The sequence below is a fragment of the Prunus persica genome, chromosome G6 (assembly GCF_000346465.2).
Source record: "Prunus persica cultivar Lovell chromosome G6, Prunus_persica_NCBIv2, whole genome shotgun sequence".
Classification (NCBI taxonomy): Eukaryota; Viridiplantae; Streptophyta; class Magnoliopsida; order Rosales; family Rosaceae; genus Prunus; species Prunus persica.
The window spans coordinates 15,136,102-15,149,744 of NC_034014.1; the positions used below are offsets into that span (position 1 = coordinate 15,136,102).

The 13,643-nt window shown below is 38.4% G+C and overlaps 3 protein-coding genes across 3 annotated transcripts; 1 reads left to right on the forward strand and 2 right to left on the reverse strand.

Moving 5' to 3' along the window:
- On the reverse strand, positions 449 to 6,019 carry LOC109950029. The gene is made up of 8 exons (XM_020567506.1): positions 5,237 to 6,019; positions 3,194 to 3,982; positions 2,958 to 3,110; positions 1,774 to 2,864; positions 1,605 to 1,689; positions 1,438 to 1,533; positions 937 to 1,339; positions 449 to 841 (listed from the first exon to the last, which is right to left on the reverse strand). Exons 2-7 carry the CDS (start codon positions 3,977 to 3,979, stop codon positions 1,265 to 1,267), a joined length of 2,286 nt encoding a protein of 761 aa, XP_020423095.1. The 5' UTR covers positions 3,980 to 3,982; positions 5,237 to 6,019; the 3' UTR covers positions 449 to 841; positions 937 to 1,264.
- LOC18778509 (FAD-dependent urate hydroxylase) lies at positions 6,121 to 9,166 on the reverse strand. Its single transcript, XM_007212199.2, has 5 exons — positions 8,794 to 9,166; positions 8,131 to 8,193; positions 7,848 to 8,025; positions 7,502 to 7,730; positions 6,121 to 7,285 (listed from the first exon to the last, which is right to left on the reverse strand). Exons 1-5 carry the CDS (start codon positions 9,003 to 9,005, stop codon positions 6,759 to 6,761), a joined length of 1,209 nt encoding a protein of 402 aa, XP_007212261.1. The 5' UTR covers positions 9,006 to 9,166; the 3' UTR covers positions 6,121 to 6,758.
- Positions 9,342 to 13,044, forward strand: LOC18780765 (microfibrillar-associated protein 1). Its single transcript, XM_020567507.1, has 3 exons — positions 9,342 to 9,468; positions 9,693 to 10,983; positions 12,669 to 13,044. Exons 2-3 carry the CDS (start codon positions 9,800 to 9,802, stop codon positions 12,781 to 12,783), a joined length of 1,299 nt encoding a protein of 432 aa, XP_020423096.1. The 5' UTR covers positions 9,342 to 9,468; positions 9,693 to 9,799; the 3' UTR covers positions 12,784 to 13,044.

Genomic DNA, 13,643 nt, shown 5'->3' on the forward strand with positions numbered 1-13,643 from the left:
TGCATAAATGATGACATATCACTTTGCAATGATGTAATACACTTAAAAAGCCATCAGTCCCTATTCACATATGCATTCTTCAAATCCCAATTCACATATGCAGTCTTTAAATCCCAATTCAATGCAGTTTTGTTGAGGTTATGTAAATGTCGTGAAGGAGTTACGCTAATATTACACAGATGTTTGTTTCATTAAATCCAAAAATACTTTACACTCCATAGGCACATTCTATGTATGGGAATGACATGTGTCTAACTTCAAAAACTCATCTGCCTATCCATTTAGATTGCCTACGTGCAATAGATTTACAGATCCATTTACTTTTTCTCCTCACCAAGCCTCAGCATCTCCATTTCAGTTTCTTCATTTTTCTGTCTATGCTCTGCATCCAACTCCATATACATTTAGCACAATATGAGAATAAACGTAGCGTAGTATCACACTAATCGAAATGAAAGCATGCATCCGCTATAATATTTGCCACTATTTTGGTTCTAATTGTTATTGTCCAATAACTTAAACCTAAAATGAAGTACAAAAATACACTAAGATTGAGAAAGACGAAGAAGAATAGAGGAGCAGAGGTAGAATTCGAAAAGGACCCGTAGGTCTTTATTGTGTATTTACATGAGTTTGAAATTGGACATTCCCAAAACCTATTTAATCATCATGTACCTAAACCAAGTTCAACCAATATCATGGCATGTAAGCATCTCCCCGTGTTATCTCTGCAGCCAATTTCAACCGAAAAAAGGGCATGTTCTGCGAGGTGCAAGTAGCTAACGGAATCTCAGCGCTCAAAAGCTCAATGTACTTCAACACGAACATGCCACAATTGCCTCTGAAGCAAAACAAGAACTCGATCAATTCAACTAATGACATTCTAACGTAATTGACAATTTAAAGTAATAAAATTAGATAAAAAGTTGTGCTTACTGATTAGACTGTCATGGAACATCCACACGTTCTATTGGCCACGGATACCACCAATCTCGGCTGTAATTGTTTGCGTAAACACCTTCTTCATAAAAGTCGATAGTGTTGAGAAGATTTGGAATCGTAATTGAAAGCAGGGCGAGTTCTTCCTTTAAGATCTCATCTGGAATAAGTGAAACCATTGAATCGTACACTTTGATTTCACACTTAACCAGATCAATCGTTACAGCCACCCAATGCTTGTACTTCGTCAACATACAAGGGGCATACACCTTATATGCGTTCTGCCAATCCATTCCACACGCCGGAACCTTGCCATTTACAATGTTCAATAAACTGTTTCTAATTTTCCACCCAGCTCTTTTTTTCTTTTATTATCCACAAAGCAAGTATGAATGTGATTCTGTGAAATAGAAAACAATCAATGGTTAAACACCTCCAGAAAGCAAGTATGGATAATTTGTAATTATTAACAGCACTTGGTCAAGGCCCATGACATACCATTAAAAATACATCGGTCGTTGTCCAGTCCGATATTTCTACTTCCTTTAACTCTTGTTGTCGCTTCCGGATGAGATACAACCCTAAATCAATGTGCTGCACATGTTTTTCTTGTCAATCTCATAGTCTATGTACATTAAAACAAATGCATAATCAATTAAACTTACATCTCCTTTCAGCCAACCATCAGCTTTGACGAGGGAAGTGAAGAATTCAATCTCAGCTTCCACGTTGCCAAATTGCATCACCAAACTATGAATATAAAAAAGTTTTAGAACACAACAATTAAAATATATATACACTCATGCCTTCTATCTCAAAAAACAAGGGACTTACTTTGGGTTATGGCGCCATTCCCAACAAAGTTTCAGCAATTTCACCATATCATCATGCGGAATCGCCTTCATTGGGTCTAACATCTGAAGTCGGGTTGTCTCTGGCAGAGTTTTTTGAACCAATTCACTACCTTCAATGATCTTCCACATAGGAATGATCCTCTTCCTCTTCTGTAATTGAAACCCTTGTTCCACAGCTTTACCTTTATCATTCAACCAAACGTTCAACTGAGATAGCATAGCTGTAGGTTGATCCAAATCAATGTCCCCGAGAGTAAACTCAACCTTTGTCCCCTCCGTGCTCTCGCCAATGTCATCGCCAAGCAACATAACTTCATTATCTTCTTTCTCACATTGGTTTCTTTGTACTTCCTTTCCCTCACTTCTTTGTCTTTTCACTTTCTTGCCCTCCCTTCTTTTTCTTTGTGGGTCCTCTCCCTCACTGCTTTTTATTTGCAGTTCCTCTCCCTTACTGCTTTTTCTTTTCACTTCCTCTCCCTCACTGCTATTTCTTTGCGCTTCCTCTCCCTTGCTGCTTTTTATTTTCACTTGCTCTCCTTCACTTCTTTTCCTTTGAGCTTCCTCTACCTCACTTGGTTTTCCTTGCACTTCACCCCCTTCAATCCCCTCCTCTTCCTTTTCCTTTCCCTCATTTCTATTACTTGGCCCTTCACCCCCTTCAATCCCTTCATCTTCATTTTCCTCTCCCTCATTTCTGTTACTTGGCCCTTCATCCCATTTAATGTCATCCATTTCCTCACTTCCCTTAAATAGATGTGAGATGACACAACGATTCGTCCTCTCTTTCAGTAAAGTTAGGTTCCTCCTTACTTCCTGCTCAAACTGAGGACCTAAACAGTGGTCCAAAAGTTTTTCCATCCGTATGACCTTTAACTCAAGGACGTCCTTTTCCCGCTTTACTTGAAACGACTCGGACCTCAACAAGCTTACCACCTTGTTCAACTCATCAAGGTCAGCACATGAAGAAGGAATTGACTCTGCCGAGACAACAGTAGGGCGATCCTGTGGCCAACTCCAATATGGTTGTCTCATTTCCTCTTCACTCGGACATAGCACCCGCAACTGAACTGACTGTTTCAGAATACAGAGAAGAATCATATTCAATCATTCTACTTCATAATTTGATTGAATCTTATAAATAGTTCCAAGGGCTACAAACCAAACCTCTTTGCTCTGGAAAAAATAATTGTTCAACTTTCTCATCTCAGGAACAGACGTAGTAGGTCTCCATCGCAAAATACGCGGGACAGCTGTCGGATCAACAACCTTGCAGTAATTCAGGTCCGCCATTCTAGGAATTAATTCATATACCCAAATCTAACCAATTTACAGGACAAAAGTCATTATTTAAGTTTTAAAGTCCACAAAACATAACTGACATGAACATTATTACCATGTACCTGGAAAGCATACGTGAAACCTTTAAAACTCCAGCCACCCCTTTGTGCTTCACCATGCTTATCCTTTTTGCCCTTCTCATTTCTCCGGCTTGTTCCCGTTACCTTACTTTTCCCCTTCCCTCTTCCCTCTTCATTTTCAAAGCTTTTCACATACTTTGTTGGTGCAGAAAATAGACTGTCTTGGGTTTTGTCAAAGGACACCGAACCCCACGGATACCTATTGAACGCATCCAAGTCCTCTACAAGGGTCAGGTAATTTAGATTGATGTTCAAATGTTTGTCCCTTCCCAAAACCACTAACTCAACAAAGTAAACAAGAGCTAGCTTGTAGATATCATCTTCCTGTGTGCACCTCAGAAATGCTTCTTCTAAAGCATTACATGTAATTCCTTCGTCTATAAAATATCTTTTCTGAAGTCTAATTTCATCATTCTCTCCACTGGAAACTTCAAGCACTTCCCCAAAACGAAGCCCTGTGATCAAACAGAAATCCTGACGAGTGAACTGAGCAACGTCACACCCTATTAAGAAACTCAGTCCATCCAAATCTTTCACACCCTGTCCCGCTACTCTACGCAACACAACCCCATGGACAATCTGCCCGCTAAACTGAATCTTATCTATATTCAGAAGATGGCCAAAGCATGATGTCTTGAATTGTTCTAATTGTTCCGCACTCAACTTCGCTCGAATTGCAGCTAGAGATGAATTTGCATGTGAGCAGTTGTTCACCCGTGACGAATATGCCTCTGACTCTGGCCATACCAGCTCCACGTTGGATCCCATTTCCTGAAATACAAGATGAAATAACGTGAACACATATACTACCACGTATTTGCACAATCACATTGGTATTTACACAACTAGTCAACCAGGCACATTACAAATTTTACAAAGTACATGAGCATAGGGATTACTGATCATAGGCTTTAACATCATCAAAGCAATATGACAAATTTTGTGCAAATACCTGTTAATGCAATGATTATGTGAATTACAAACAATTTCATGTGTTTTATTTATGGATCCAAACTCCAATCAATGGTTGATGCATGAGTGAGTGTGAGTGCAATCTAGGCAAGTTCTGCACTTCACACACATGACAATTATTGTCATCTCATACACAACACAAAATAAATAAATAAATAAGAAATATAGTGGAAGGAAGCAAAGCAAAGCATCTACTCTACTATCTGCTTGCTAAGCCATTGCCACATCCTTCTTTCTTTCTAGCTTTTTCTTCAGTCAGCCACAATCGTCATAGATCAACCTTTATTTCAAATGCTTTGCACTTTTATTCATGAGTTTATTATTATTATCTGTTCTCATTTCTCATAGGCAAAATTAGTAACAAATGAAATAATATTTATTTCAAAAAATATATAAATTCTAGCACCAGAGAGGTACTCTGCACTCTGCACTGCTTCAAATGTGGAAGGTTTTGAGGGCCTCCTCCAATTCAACACCATTATCTTATTCATATCATTATTAACATGTTATTGATATGTTATTGACTTGATTTTCATTTGTTTTTTTAACATATATCCAAGCAAAAATTAACATGCAAGTGAAGCACAAAGAAGAGATGCCAAATCCAACAACATTGATGGTACAAATTGGGGAAAACCGTTACTCTAACCCTAAACTCAAATTCCATAAATTACTCATCAAATGCTTTGCACTTCTATTCATGAGTTTATTATTATCTGTTCTCATGTTTCTCAGGCAAATTTAGTAACAAAGGAAATAATATTTATTTCAAAAAATATATATATTCCAGTGCCAGAGAGATAATCTGCACTATGCACTGCTTCAAATGTGGAAGGTTTTGAGGGCCTCCTCCAATTCAACACCATTATCTTATTCATATAATTATTGACATGTTATTGACTTGATTTTCATTCTTTTTTTAACATATACCCAAGTAAAAATTAACATGCAAGTGAAGCACAAAGAAGAGATGCCAAATCCAACAACATTGATGGCACAAATTGGGGAAAACCATTACTCTAACCCTAAACTCAAATTTCATAAATTACTCACCAAATGCTGGTTATTGAACAATCGCAAGGTGTCTGTGCGGGGTCTTTGTGTTGCTTTGCTCCACAAATGGAACCTACCACTTCCAACGAATACGACTTCTCTCCTTCACCTTCCACTGCGTCGCCCCTTCACTGTTTCGGAATCCACACCTTTGCCCCTTCTACTCAAAATAAATACTTTTTCAGGGTCTGGAGATGGAGTGGCGTTCAACCGTTGCCTTCAACCGTCGTTAAGATCTATGGGTTTTAGAGAGATGAGTTTTTTCTGTTCAAACTTCGAACTTGCCTCTTCTTCTTCTTTTTCGGACCTACAGGATATTAAATTCGGGTTTGGGTTCCTCACCTACCCGATTGTAAAACTTTATCTCAATTCTCCCCAGCCCTTGGATTGATCTGATGGCTATAAAGTGAACCCCTTATAACTTACCCCTTATAACTTTCCACTCATTATAGTCTGAGAAAAAAAAAAAAAAGAGAAGAAAAAGCTTGATGCGAATTGATTTGAATGAGAGAGGCCCAATGACTTGACTGGTCCAGTACGAGTTTGTAACCCAAGTGGAGTTTATATAAAGAAACGTCAGACCCTACAAATTTCGAAGAACACAAACCCTTTCATGGATTTTTACACAACCCTTCTCCTTTCATGGATTTTTACACAACCCTTCTCATACACGGTGTTTTTCAGCTTTGAATGAATGAGAAGAGGGGGCGACGGGAGGATGGCAATTTTTTGAAATTATCAATAACACCATTAAGACCGTTAAGATCACCAGTGTACTCAAGCAATATTGACAATACCTATTGTGATAACTAGAACTTCATTCTCTTCATCAAAACTTATCAATGTTGGCAATTTTTGTATTTCCAAAAGCATAAAGAGCATGATTTAGAAACAAGAATGCAAACAAATTAATAAACCTAACAAAAGATTAACACAAAGTATGATACACAAATTTGGCTCTACTTTTAGATGTCACTTATCATTCGATACATTTTCTTTATTTATTGCATGCCAATAGAAGTATTGCTCAGGTGGTTGAGCTCTTCCACCCATGTGGACAGAGGTTCGCAACCCCAAAGCACCCAATGAAGATTTGTGTAAAACCCCCTCCTCCAATTGCTTGTACTAAAAAAAAAAAAAAAAAAAAGGAAATAAACCTATTAACTCTAATCCCGACAAGAGTCGAATAGGCCTCATATCTACCAAGAAAGAGATACAAAATAGTAGTTTGAACAAAATAATACAGATAATCTTTTCACTTTCATAGCCCTTGTGATATGCAGATTCTGCCTTTGAGATCAGCCTTTAGGAGAAGAATCATCATGTTCGTAATATTCTACTAAATAGTATACCCTGTGCACAAAGTTACCTTTTGTAGCCTGTCTGGTAAAAGACCCGTTCTTACTTATAAATTCCTGTTTCTCTTTCGATCCTTGGGAAACTGGGGAGGAGGGCATCAATAATTTCTTTCCCCAGAGGAGGGAACTTAGTTTATATTGATTCTTGTCCGCAGTGAAATGCACTAGAAATTAAGTTTTCCACAATCATAACGTGTAAATTTAATGATTATAAGGTAAAAGAACCTGTAAAATATGGCATCCCTCAAGAACTTCATACCCCATCCAGACCCTGCCTGCTGCACCCATCCTGATAAATATGACCCTGCGATCAACAAAGCGACGCGCCACCTTCTTTCTTCCACATATTTTCCAATTGTAACTGCCATCTCTTTTGGCACCAGTTGTCCATTTTGTATAAAGGACTTCCCTATGTGTCTGCCTAAAACCACTGCATCCTCTAATGCTGAGCAACCTCCTTGCGCTAAATCAGGTGTCATGGGGTGCATGGCATCGCCAGCCACCGTGATGTTTTGCTTGCTTAAGTTCCCAAATACTACATGCCATGGATACCTGAACATTAGTGGAGCCCATGTCAATGCTGAAAGATCCGAGTGCTGCACAACGTCTAGGTATATAGGAGGAAGGTCCTTGGCATAATTCTCAATCACTTCTCTTTTTATAACTTCGGGTTCATCTACCATATCTGCCCCTACAATGATAGAAAATGTAGCACACAATTTACAAAACTTCTTATAAGAGAATCAAATTTGTTACACAGAATTTTCTGCAGTCTGCTTAGTAGTGTTGACGTTTTGGCTTTATTCGCATAATGCAACAAGCGTGGTTCTTATAGAGCAGATTTTGTTAGACAAAATTAATTAGTTGTCACTAAGTAAAACAAAGGCCATGGTCTGATGTTTTGAACCTTTAGCTGGAGAGGTGCAAGTGAAAAACCAATAGATCTCTTTGTCATTGAGGGGAACAAAACCAGCCCTTCTTCCTAGTCCTAAATATTGTTGCACGTTGTTGTCCAGTCCATGACCTTGAGGAAACACAGCCAAGCCACGAACCGCTGATCGACCTGAATAGACTGGTTCGGCAAGTCCTAACCAGCGTGCCACCACTGAGTGCACCCCATCACAGCCTATCAGAACCTATAGCCGATAACAATCCAATTAGAAGAAGAAAAAAAAAAAAAGGAATAGAGAAGTTAAAGTCCATTCCATCAAAATTAAAATACTTATAAACAGGGCATGTTGGCTTATGTTTACCTTTGCTTTGATGACAGTCCCATCTGCCATGTGAATAATGGAAATAGATGAACCTTCATGTTCTTGGGTCTCAATAGCAGTGAGCTTGGAAGAGAAACGGATTGAATTAATCGGCAATTGATCTGCCAAAGCATTGAGTAAGGCTTTCCGGTGTACTGATCTTGGTCCAACTGGATCACTGCTTAATTTCATGCAAAAGATTACTACATTGAAACCAATGATGGATCTGCATTCCTAATATATTCCACCAGGTGTACAAAGTGAACAAAAAAACAAGATCTACCCATTGGAGGCGACAAAAGAAACGTCTTGGATTTCTCCAGTATCCAGGTTGGTTATATATCCCCTGATGATATAAACACCAAATATAAATACATCAAAACGTTGAATCTCTATCTGTATCTATACAATATATGCAGAATAATGTTAAAGTTGAAGACGATAGTATTAAACAATATAGGAACAATATCACATCATACATTGGAAAGAAGTACAAAATGTAAAACTTTTAGTCAACATATAGGAAACCAAACCATTTAGAATTAGGACCACGAAAAATAAATTAGAAAAATTCCTTTGCGTCACGAAATTCGCGTAAACAGAGTTTGAACTTCATATTATACCAAAATTCTGTCAATAAACACATAAGAATGATGGCACATATGAATGCATGTATATGTGGGAGCAATTATTCCAAGAAAAACGGTTAGGGGAAAAATCGAAAATTGGCTACAAATTTAGAGGATTTCAACAGTTGACCTATTCATTATACAATATATATAGTGTTCATAAGACTAAGGGCTATATTTGACATTTTATCACTGTTCTTAATTGTCTAGATAATTAGATAGAAAAAAAAAACACAGAAAAATTTATCATTGACAATACAAAAACAAAAAACAGAACACAACGATGAGAGAGAAAGATCGAAGGCTAAAAGAATTACTTTTTGATTGGGGCATAAAGGGGAGCGAGGTTTTGGGAAATGCCCAAGGCATCAAGGGCAACCCAAGCGTTGCGGGAAAGTGTTAAAGCTGCGCCCGTGGCTCTGAGGCCTTCCGACCTCTCCAACACCAACGCTTCAACTCCAGCTCTCTTCAGCGCCACTGCAGTTGCCAACCCTGCTATCCCTGCCCCAACTATAACCACATCCTCCATTTCTCTATCTGGGAGAAGCAGAAGCAGAAGCAGAAGCAGTCAGCTTTGTAAGAAATGGAGTGCTCAACTTTGTTGGGTTATTATATTAATATTTCTAGGTGGGCGCCGCCCAATGGTTGAATGAATGAAGATGCCAAGAAAAGACGTTGGCAGAAGCAAATTTGATATTCTCCACTATGAATTTTATAATTTAGATTGGAATCAACCGCCCAAAAACTACTTGGATCCCAATGGAAATTGCAGCAACGGCTGATGCGAGAGTGCGGCCCACTAGGCTGTATGGTTGTATCCTGGTCTGGGTTGGTTGGGCTGCATATATGGTTGAGCCCCAAATAATAACCCCATTCGGATGGCCCAAGTGATAAAAAAACACAAGCGAGTGACAAAAACAAAAAACAAAATTTAAAGCAGATTGCAGAAGAGAAGAATGCTCAAGGCAATTCGACCAGTCGTGGAGCAGAAGGTTAGATATCTCTCTTTCTTCTTATGCTGCCGTCGAAATCGGTGTGAAAAAAACCTAGCCTCTATCTAGAAGAAGAGGCTGGGTCTTACAAAATTTCTAGGCTCTCCTGCTGAATTCACCCCAAAAATTCTATAATTTTCCATACGATGGATTATGGATATTTCTGGTTTATGAATTTGCCCCCTTTCTTGGGCTAAAATTTGTCTTGTTTTTTGTTTGAGTAGTTGTTGAACCAGATAAAGTATAAGAAATTTGGATTGAACATTGAGTTAAAAGAGGGAAGAGTATAGGGTATTTCAACCAGTTTAGAGGGTGTCTATAAGGCGCAACAATGTCGGTAACAGCAGGTGTTAGTGATACTGTGATTGCAGTCAGGGATAAGCTCAGAGGTAAAATTGGGCAAACAAAAGTTAAAAGGTATTGGCCTGGAAAAGCTCCCGAGTGGGCAGATGATGCCGACGAAGATGGGGATATTAGGATGTCCGCAGCTGCTTCATTGGAGAAAGCTTTCCCCACTGAGGAATATTCTGATGTTGTCAGAAAAGATGATCCTAGACTGCGCCGTTTGGCTGAGAGCAGGATAGATAATCGTGAGGATGCTCGAGCTGATCATAGGCGTATCCGGCAAGCTGAGATTGTTTCAACAATTGAAGAAGAAGCCAAGAGGCAGGAAGGGTTAGAAGCGGAGGAAGAGGACGCAGATGCTTTGGAGGAAAGAAGAAGAAGGATCAAGGAGAAGTTGCGTCAAAGGGAGCAAGAAGAAGCTCCACTCCTGTCGGAAGATGAGGAAGAAGTAAAGGAAGAGGAGGAAGAAGAGTCTGAGTATGATACTGACTCAGAAGAAGAGCTTACTGGTATGGTGATGCTGAAGCCTGTCTTTGTGCCCAAGTCAGAGAGAGATACTATTGCTGAACGTGAGCGACTTGAGGCTGAAGAACGAGCCCTTGAGGAATCTAGGAAGAGGAATTTGGAGGAAAGGAAGAGAGAGACAAAGCAGATTGTGGTTGAGGAGATTCGGAAGGACGAAGAGATTCAGAAGGGTTTGGAACAGGAAGCAAATATTGCTGATATTGATACTGATGATGAAGTAAACGAGGCAGAGGAGTATGAAACTTGGAAGGCAAGAGAGATTGCCAGGATCAAGAGGGATAGGGAGGACCGGGAAGCAATGATAAAGGAGAAGGAAGAGATTGAAAGGGTTAGAAACATGACAGAGGAAGAGAGGAGGGAGTGGGAGAGGAAGCATCCGAAAGCTGCACCACGACCAAAGCAGAAGTGGAGATTTATGCAGAAATATTACCACAAGGGTGCTTTCTTCCAGTCAGAACCTGATGACTATGCTGCAACTGTTGGAACAGATGGAATTTACACGCGTGATTTCTCTTCCCCAACTGGAGAAGATAAGATGGACAAAACAATATTGCCCAAGGTCATGCAGGTCAAACATTTTGGTCGTAGTGGAAGGACGAAATGGACGCATCTTGTCAATGAGGATACCACTGATTGGAACAATCCGTAAGTCCAATTTATTTCATGAATTAACTATTTCGTGTACCTATTTTAGTTTTGTGTTGAATTCATTAAACACCACAAGCACTATTATATTTCTTGTTTTCTTAAGGGGAATTCAGAGTTTGTGCCCTTTTACCCACATTTTCTTAGAAGGGCATAAGGACTGAAGGGCTGATCTTACTGAATTTCTCAGTCAAACCATTAGATTTTATGGGTTGGAGATAGTAAGATATGAAGACTTTCAAGTAAAGCACTTGATGAGCATTAGGGTTTGTTTGGGAGTGCTTCTAGAAAGGTTAAAAGCGCTTTCTGACAACCGAAAGTGCTTTTGACGGCGTTTGAAAGAAAAGTTTAGAAGTGCTTCTGGGCCATAGAAGGGCTTTCTGGAGAAGCACTGCCATGTGCTTCTTCAGGAAGCACTCCGAAGTGCTTTTTTAGGAAGCATTCGATTTTTTATTAAATTTTCAACAACTTTATAATAAAAACGCTTTTATTAGAAGCGCTTATGAGCAGAAGTGCTTCTTAGAGAAGCAGTCCCAAACGAGCCCTTAGTCTTGTTGAAAACTATGCGCGGTCCAGTAACAGTATGGTGATTTGTTAGCACGTGTGTCTATTAGCTTTAGTTAGATATAATCATTAAACGAATAGGTTATATTCATTGATAAATAAGTAAAGCTTGATATATAAAACGCGTTAGAGAATAAAAAAGAATATTGGTTATGGTAACAAGTATTTCTAACCAAAACTGTCTTTTACTTTGATCTAGAAGCCCATGAAACTTCATTCACCTATACATGTTCAGAGGTTTGGTAATTTTATATGTTTCAAGAGTGAAGTTCAAAGTATGATATGCCATCAACCTACCGAGGACCAGGTGATTGAGAGTGTATTTTTCTGTAGTTAATGCAATTTATAGATGTATTTCACGTTTATTATTTTGGAGCCCTATAATCATCACCTTTGAGTCTCTCTCACATGATCAGGAATCCTTAATATGTAAATGGAATGACAGGAAAGAAAAAAAAAAGAATAGCCATAGTTTGAGTCAAAATTTTAGGATAATAAGCTAAAAATTCTTCAACAATGTATAGAAAAACTGCATTGATATTGTTGTGGTCATAGGAATAATTTAAAGTTTTGGAACAAAGCATTGGTGGTTTAACTTTGAAGTAATAGAACATGGGAATAGTTATTGTTCTTTTCTATTTTATTAGCAATTTGTTCTGGTCATATTCATATTGTTACCTTTCATTTCTATATGTACATGTTTTAGATGGGTTATGTATGTCAGTAGAAGTATTTTTCTTTGGTTGTGCCACTTGGATTTCTTAGTATATAAAGTTATGGTGCCACTGAGGGGAGCTGTCTTATGGTATGAATAGATATTGTATTAGTGTGAATTTTGTTTGAGGGAGAACAAAAGTTGAGATGTGAATAGGCGAACATATCAGACAAATTCTGATGAATTTTCGGTAGGTTTTTTATCCCCTTTTCGGTAAAGGAAGTGGCTTGGAATACTATAGGTATTTTGAGGAATTAACTGCCTTCATGAGTAAGGGATCCACTTTGGCCCTCTTTTGATCTTCAATTCCAAACTATGCTGAATGTGTTTTATTTGATTACTAACAAAAACAGTCCCTAATGTTTTTGCCAAACACAAATTTATTTTAGCGTTTTTTGTATTTCAGATGGACGTACAATGATCCTCTACGAGCGAAGTATAATGCTAAAATGGCCGGAATGAACACGCCTATTATAAAACCCAAAGGAAGCAAGAAATTGAAGGATTGGGAGTCTCGTTGATTTTTGACTACTCAGTCATGTGCAAGAAGCTAGGATTTGTAATTTATCTGATGTTTTCATTGACGGAATACAAGTTTGTGGGAGAATATTACATTCTTAAATGTATTTTCGCAATGTAGGACTTGCTGCTCAGGGCACAGCCATGTAAGATTTCTAGTCCATTATGATACTTCAGTATGACTTGAGAATTAAAATCATAGAATTCGATCTGTAACTTTAACTTGATCTCATGTGCCTGGACTATTTTTATGTTCTTGACCACCTAACTTTTGTTCCTGGGTTGGTGAGTGAGCAAATACAGTGAGGTGGGGGGTTTTTCTTTTGGGATTTTAGTGAACTACAATATGGATATTGTCATATTCATAGGTGCAACAATAGTTTGATTAGGATTCAAACCTCAGGTATTTGTGGGATTGGGGCCTTGTTCAGTTTTGTTGTATGCTGATCTGTGTTTTCAAATTCTGGCTTAAACAGATTGCACTTTCTTGCTCCCAATAAGTGTACCAGTGCATTTTGTGGTGGCTAGTTTCATTTGCGTTTCGTTCTTTTCATTTTGGGGAAGTTCTTTTCATTTGCGTTGCGTTTCGTTCTTTTATTGTTTATAGTAATGCGATGGATAGTTGGTATAGTTAGATACTAGAACATTACTTTTCTATGGTATCATCTTTTCATCGGATTCCTGATAAACAATAATAGAATTTTTTGTTTTTTTGTTTTTGTTTTTGTTTTTTGTAATTTTTGATAAACAATAAAAGATGCCTTGCATATATCCATTCATTTTAAGAACTTTGTAAAGGAAAGGCAACAACCCTCTCCCCCCTCCATTCTGCATAGGCAAAACTGAATGGTCTGTGTCGAAA

Bases quoted from the DNA above. Each gene is read 5' to 3' on its own strand.
- LOC109950029 (XM_020567506.1), bottom strand. From the start codon at position 3,979: ATGGGATCCAACGTGGAGCTGGTATGGCCAGAGTCAGAGGCATATTCG. The intron at 3,111-3,193 runs GTACATGGTAAT...TAAATTGGTTAG, and splicing joins GTTTCACGTATGCTTTCCAG to ATTTGGGTATATGAATTAAT. The intron at 1,534-1,604 runs GTAAGTTTAATT...AAACATGTGCAG, and splicing joins ATGGTTGGCTGAAAGGAGAT to CACATTGATTTAGGGTTGTA.
- LOC18780765 (XM_020567507.1), top strand. From the start codon at position 9,800: ATGTCGGTAACAGCAGGTGTTAGTGATACTGTGATTGCAGTCAGGGAT. The intron at 10,984-12,668 runs GTAAGTCCAATT...TTTGTATTTCAG, and splicing joins ACCACTGATTGGAACAATCC to ATGGACGTACAATGATCCTC.
- LOC18778509 (XM_007212199.2), bottom strand. From the start codon at position 9,005: ATGGAGGATGTGGTTATAGTTGGGGCAGGGATAGCAGGGTTGGCAACT. The intron at 8,194-8,793 runs GTAATTCTTTTA...TTATATCATCAG, and splicing joins CTTTATGCCCCAATCAAAAA to GGGATATATAACCAACCTGG. The intron at 7,286-7,501 runs GTTCAAAACATC...CTATCATTGTAG, and splicing joins TTGCACCTCTCCAGCTAAAG to GGGCAGATATGGTAGATGAA.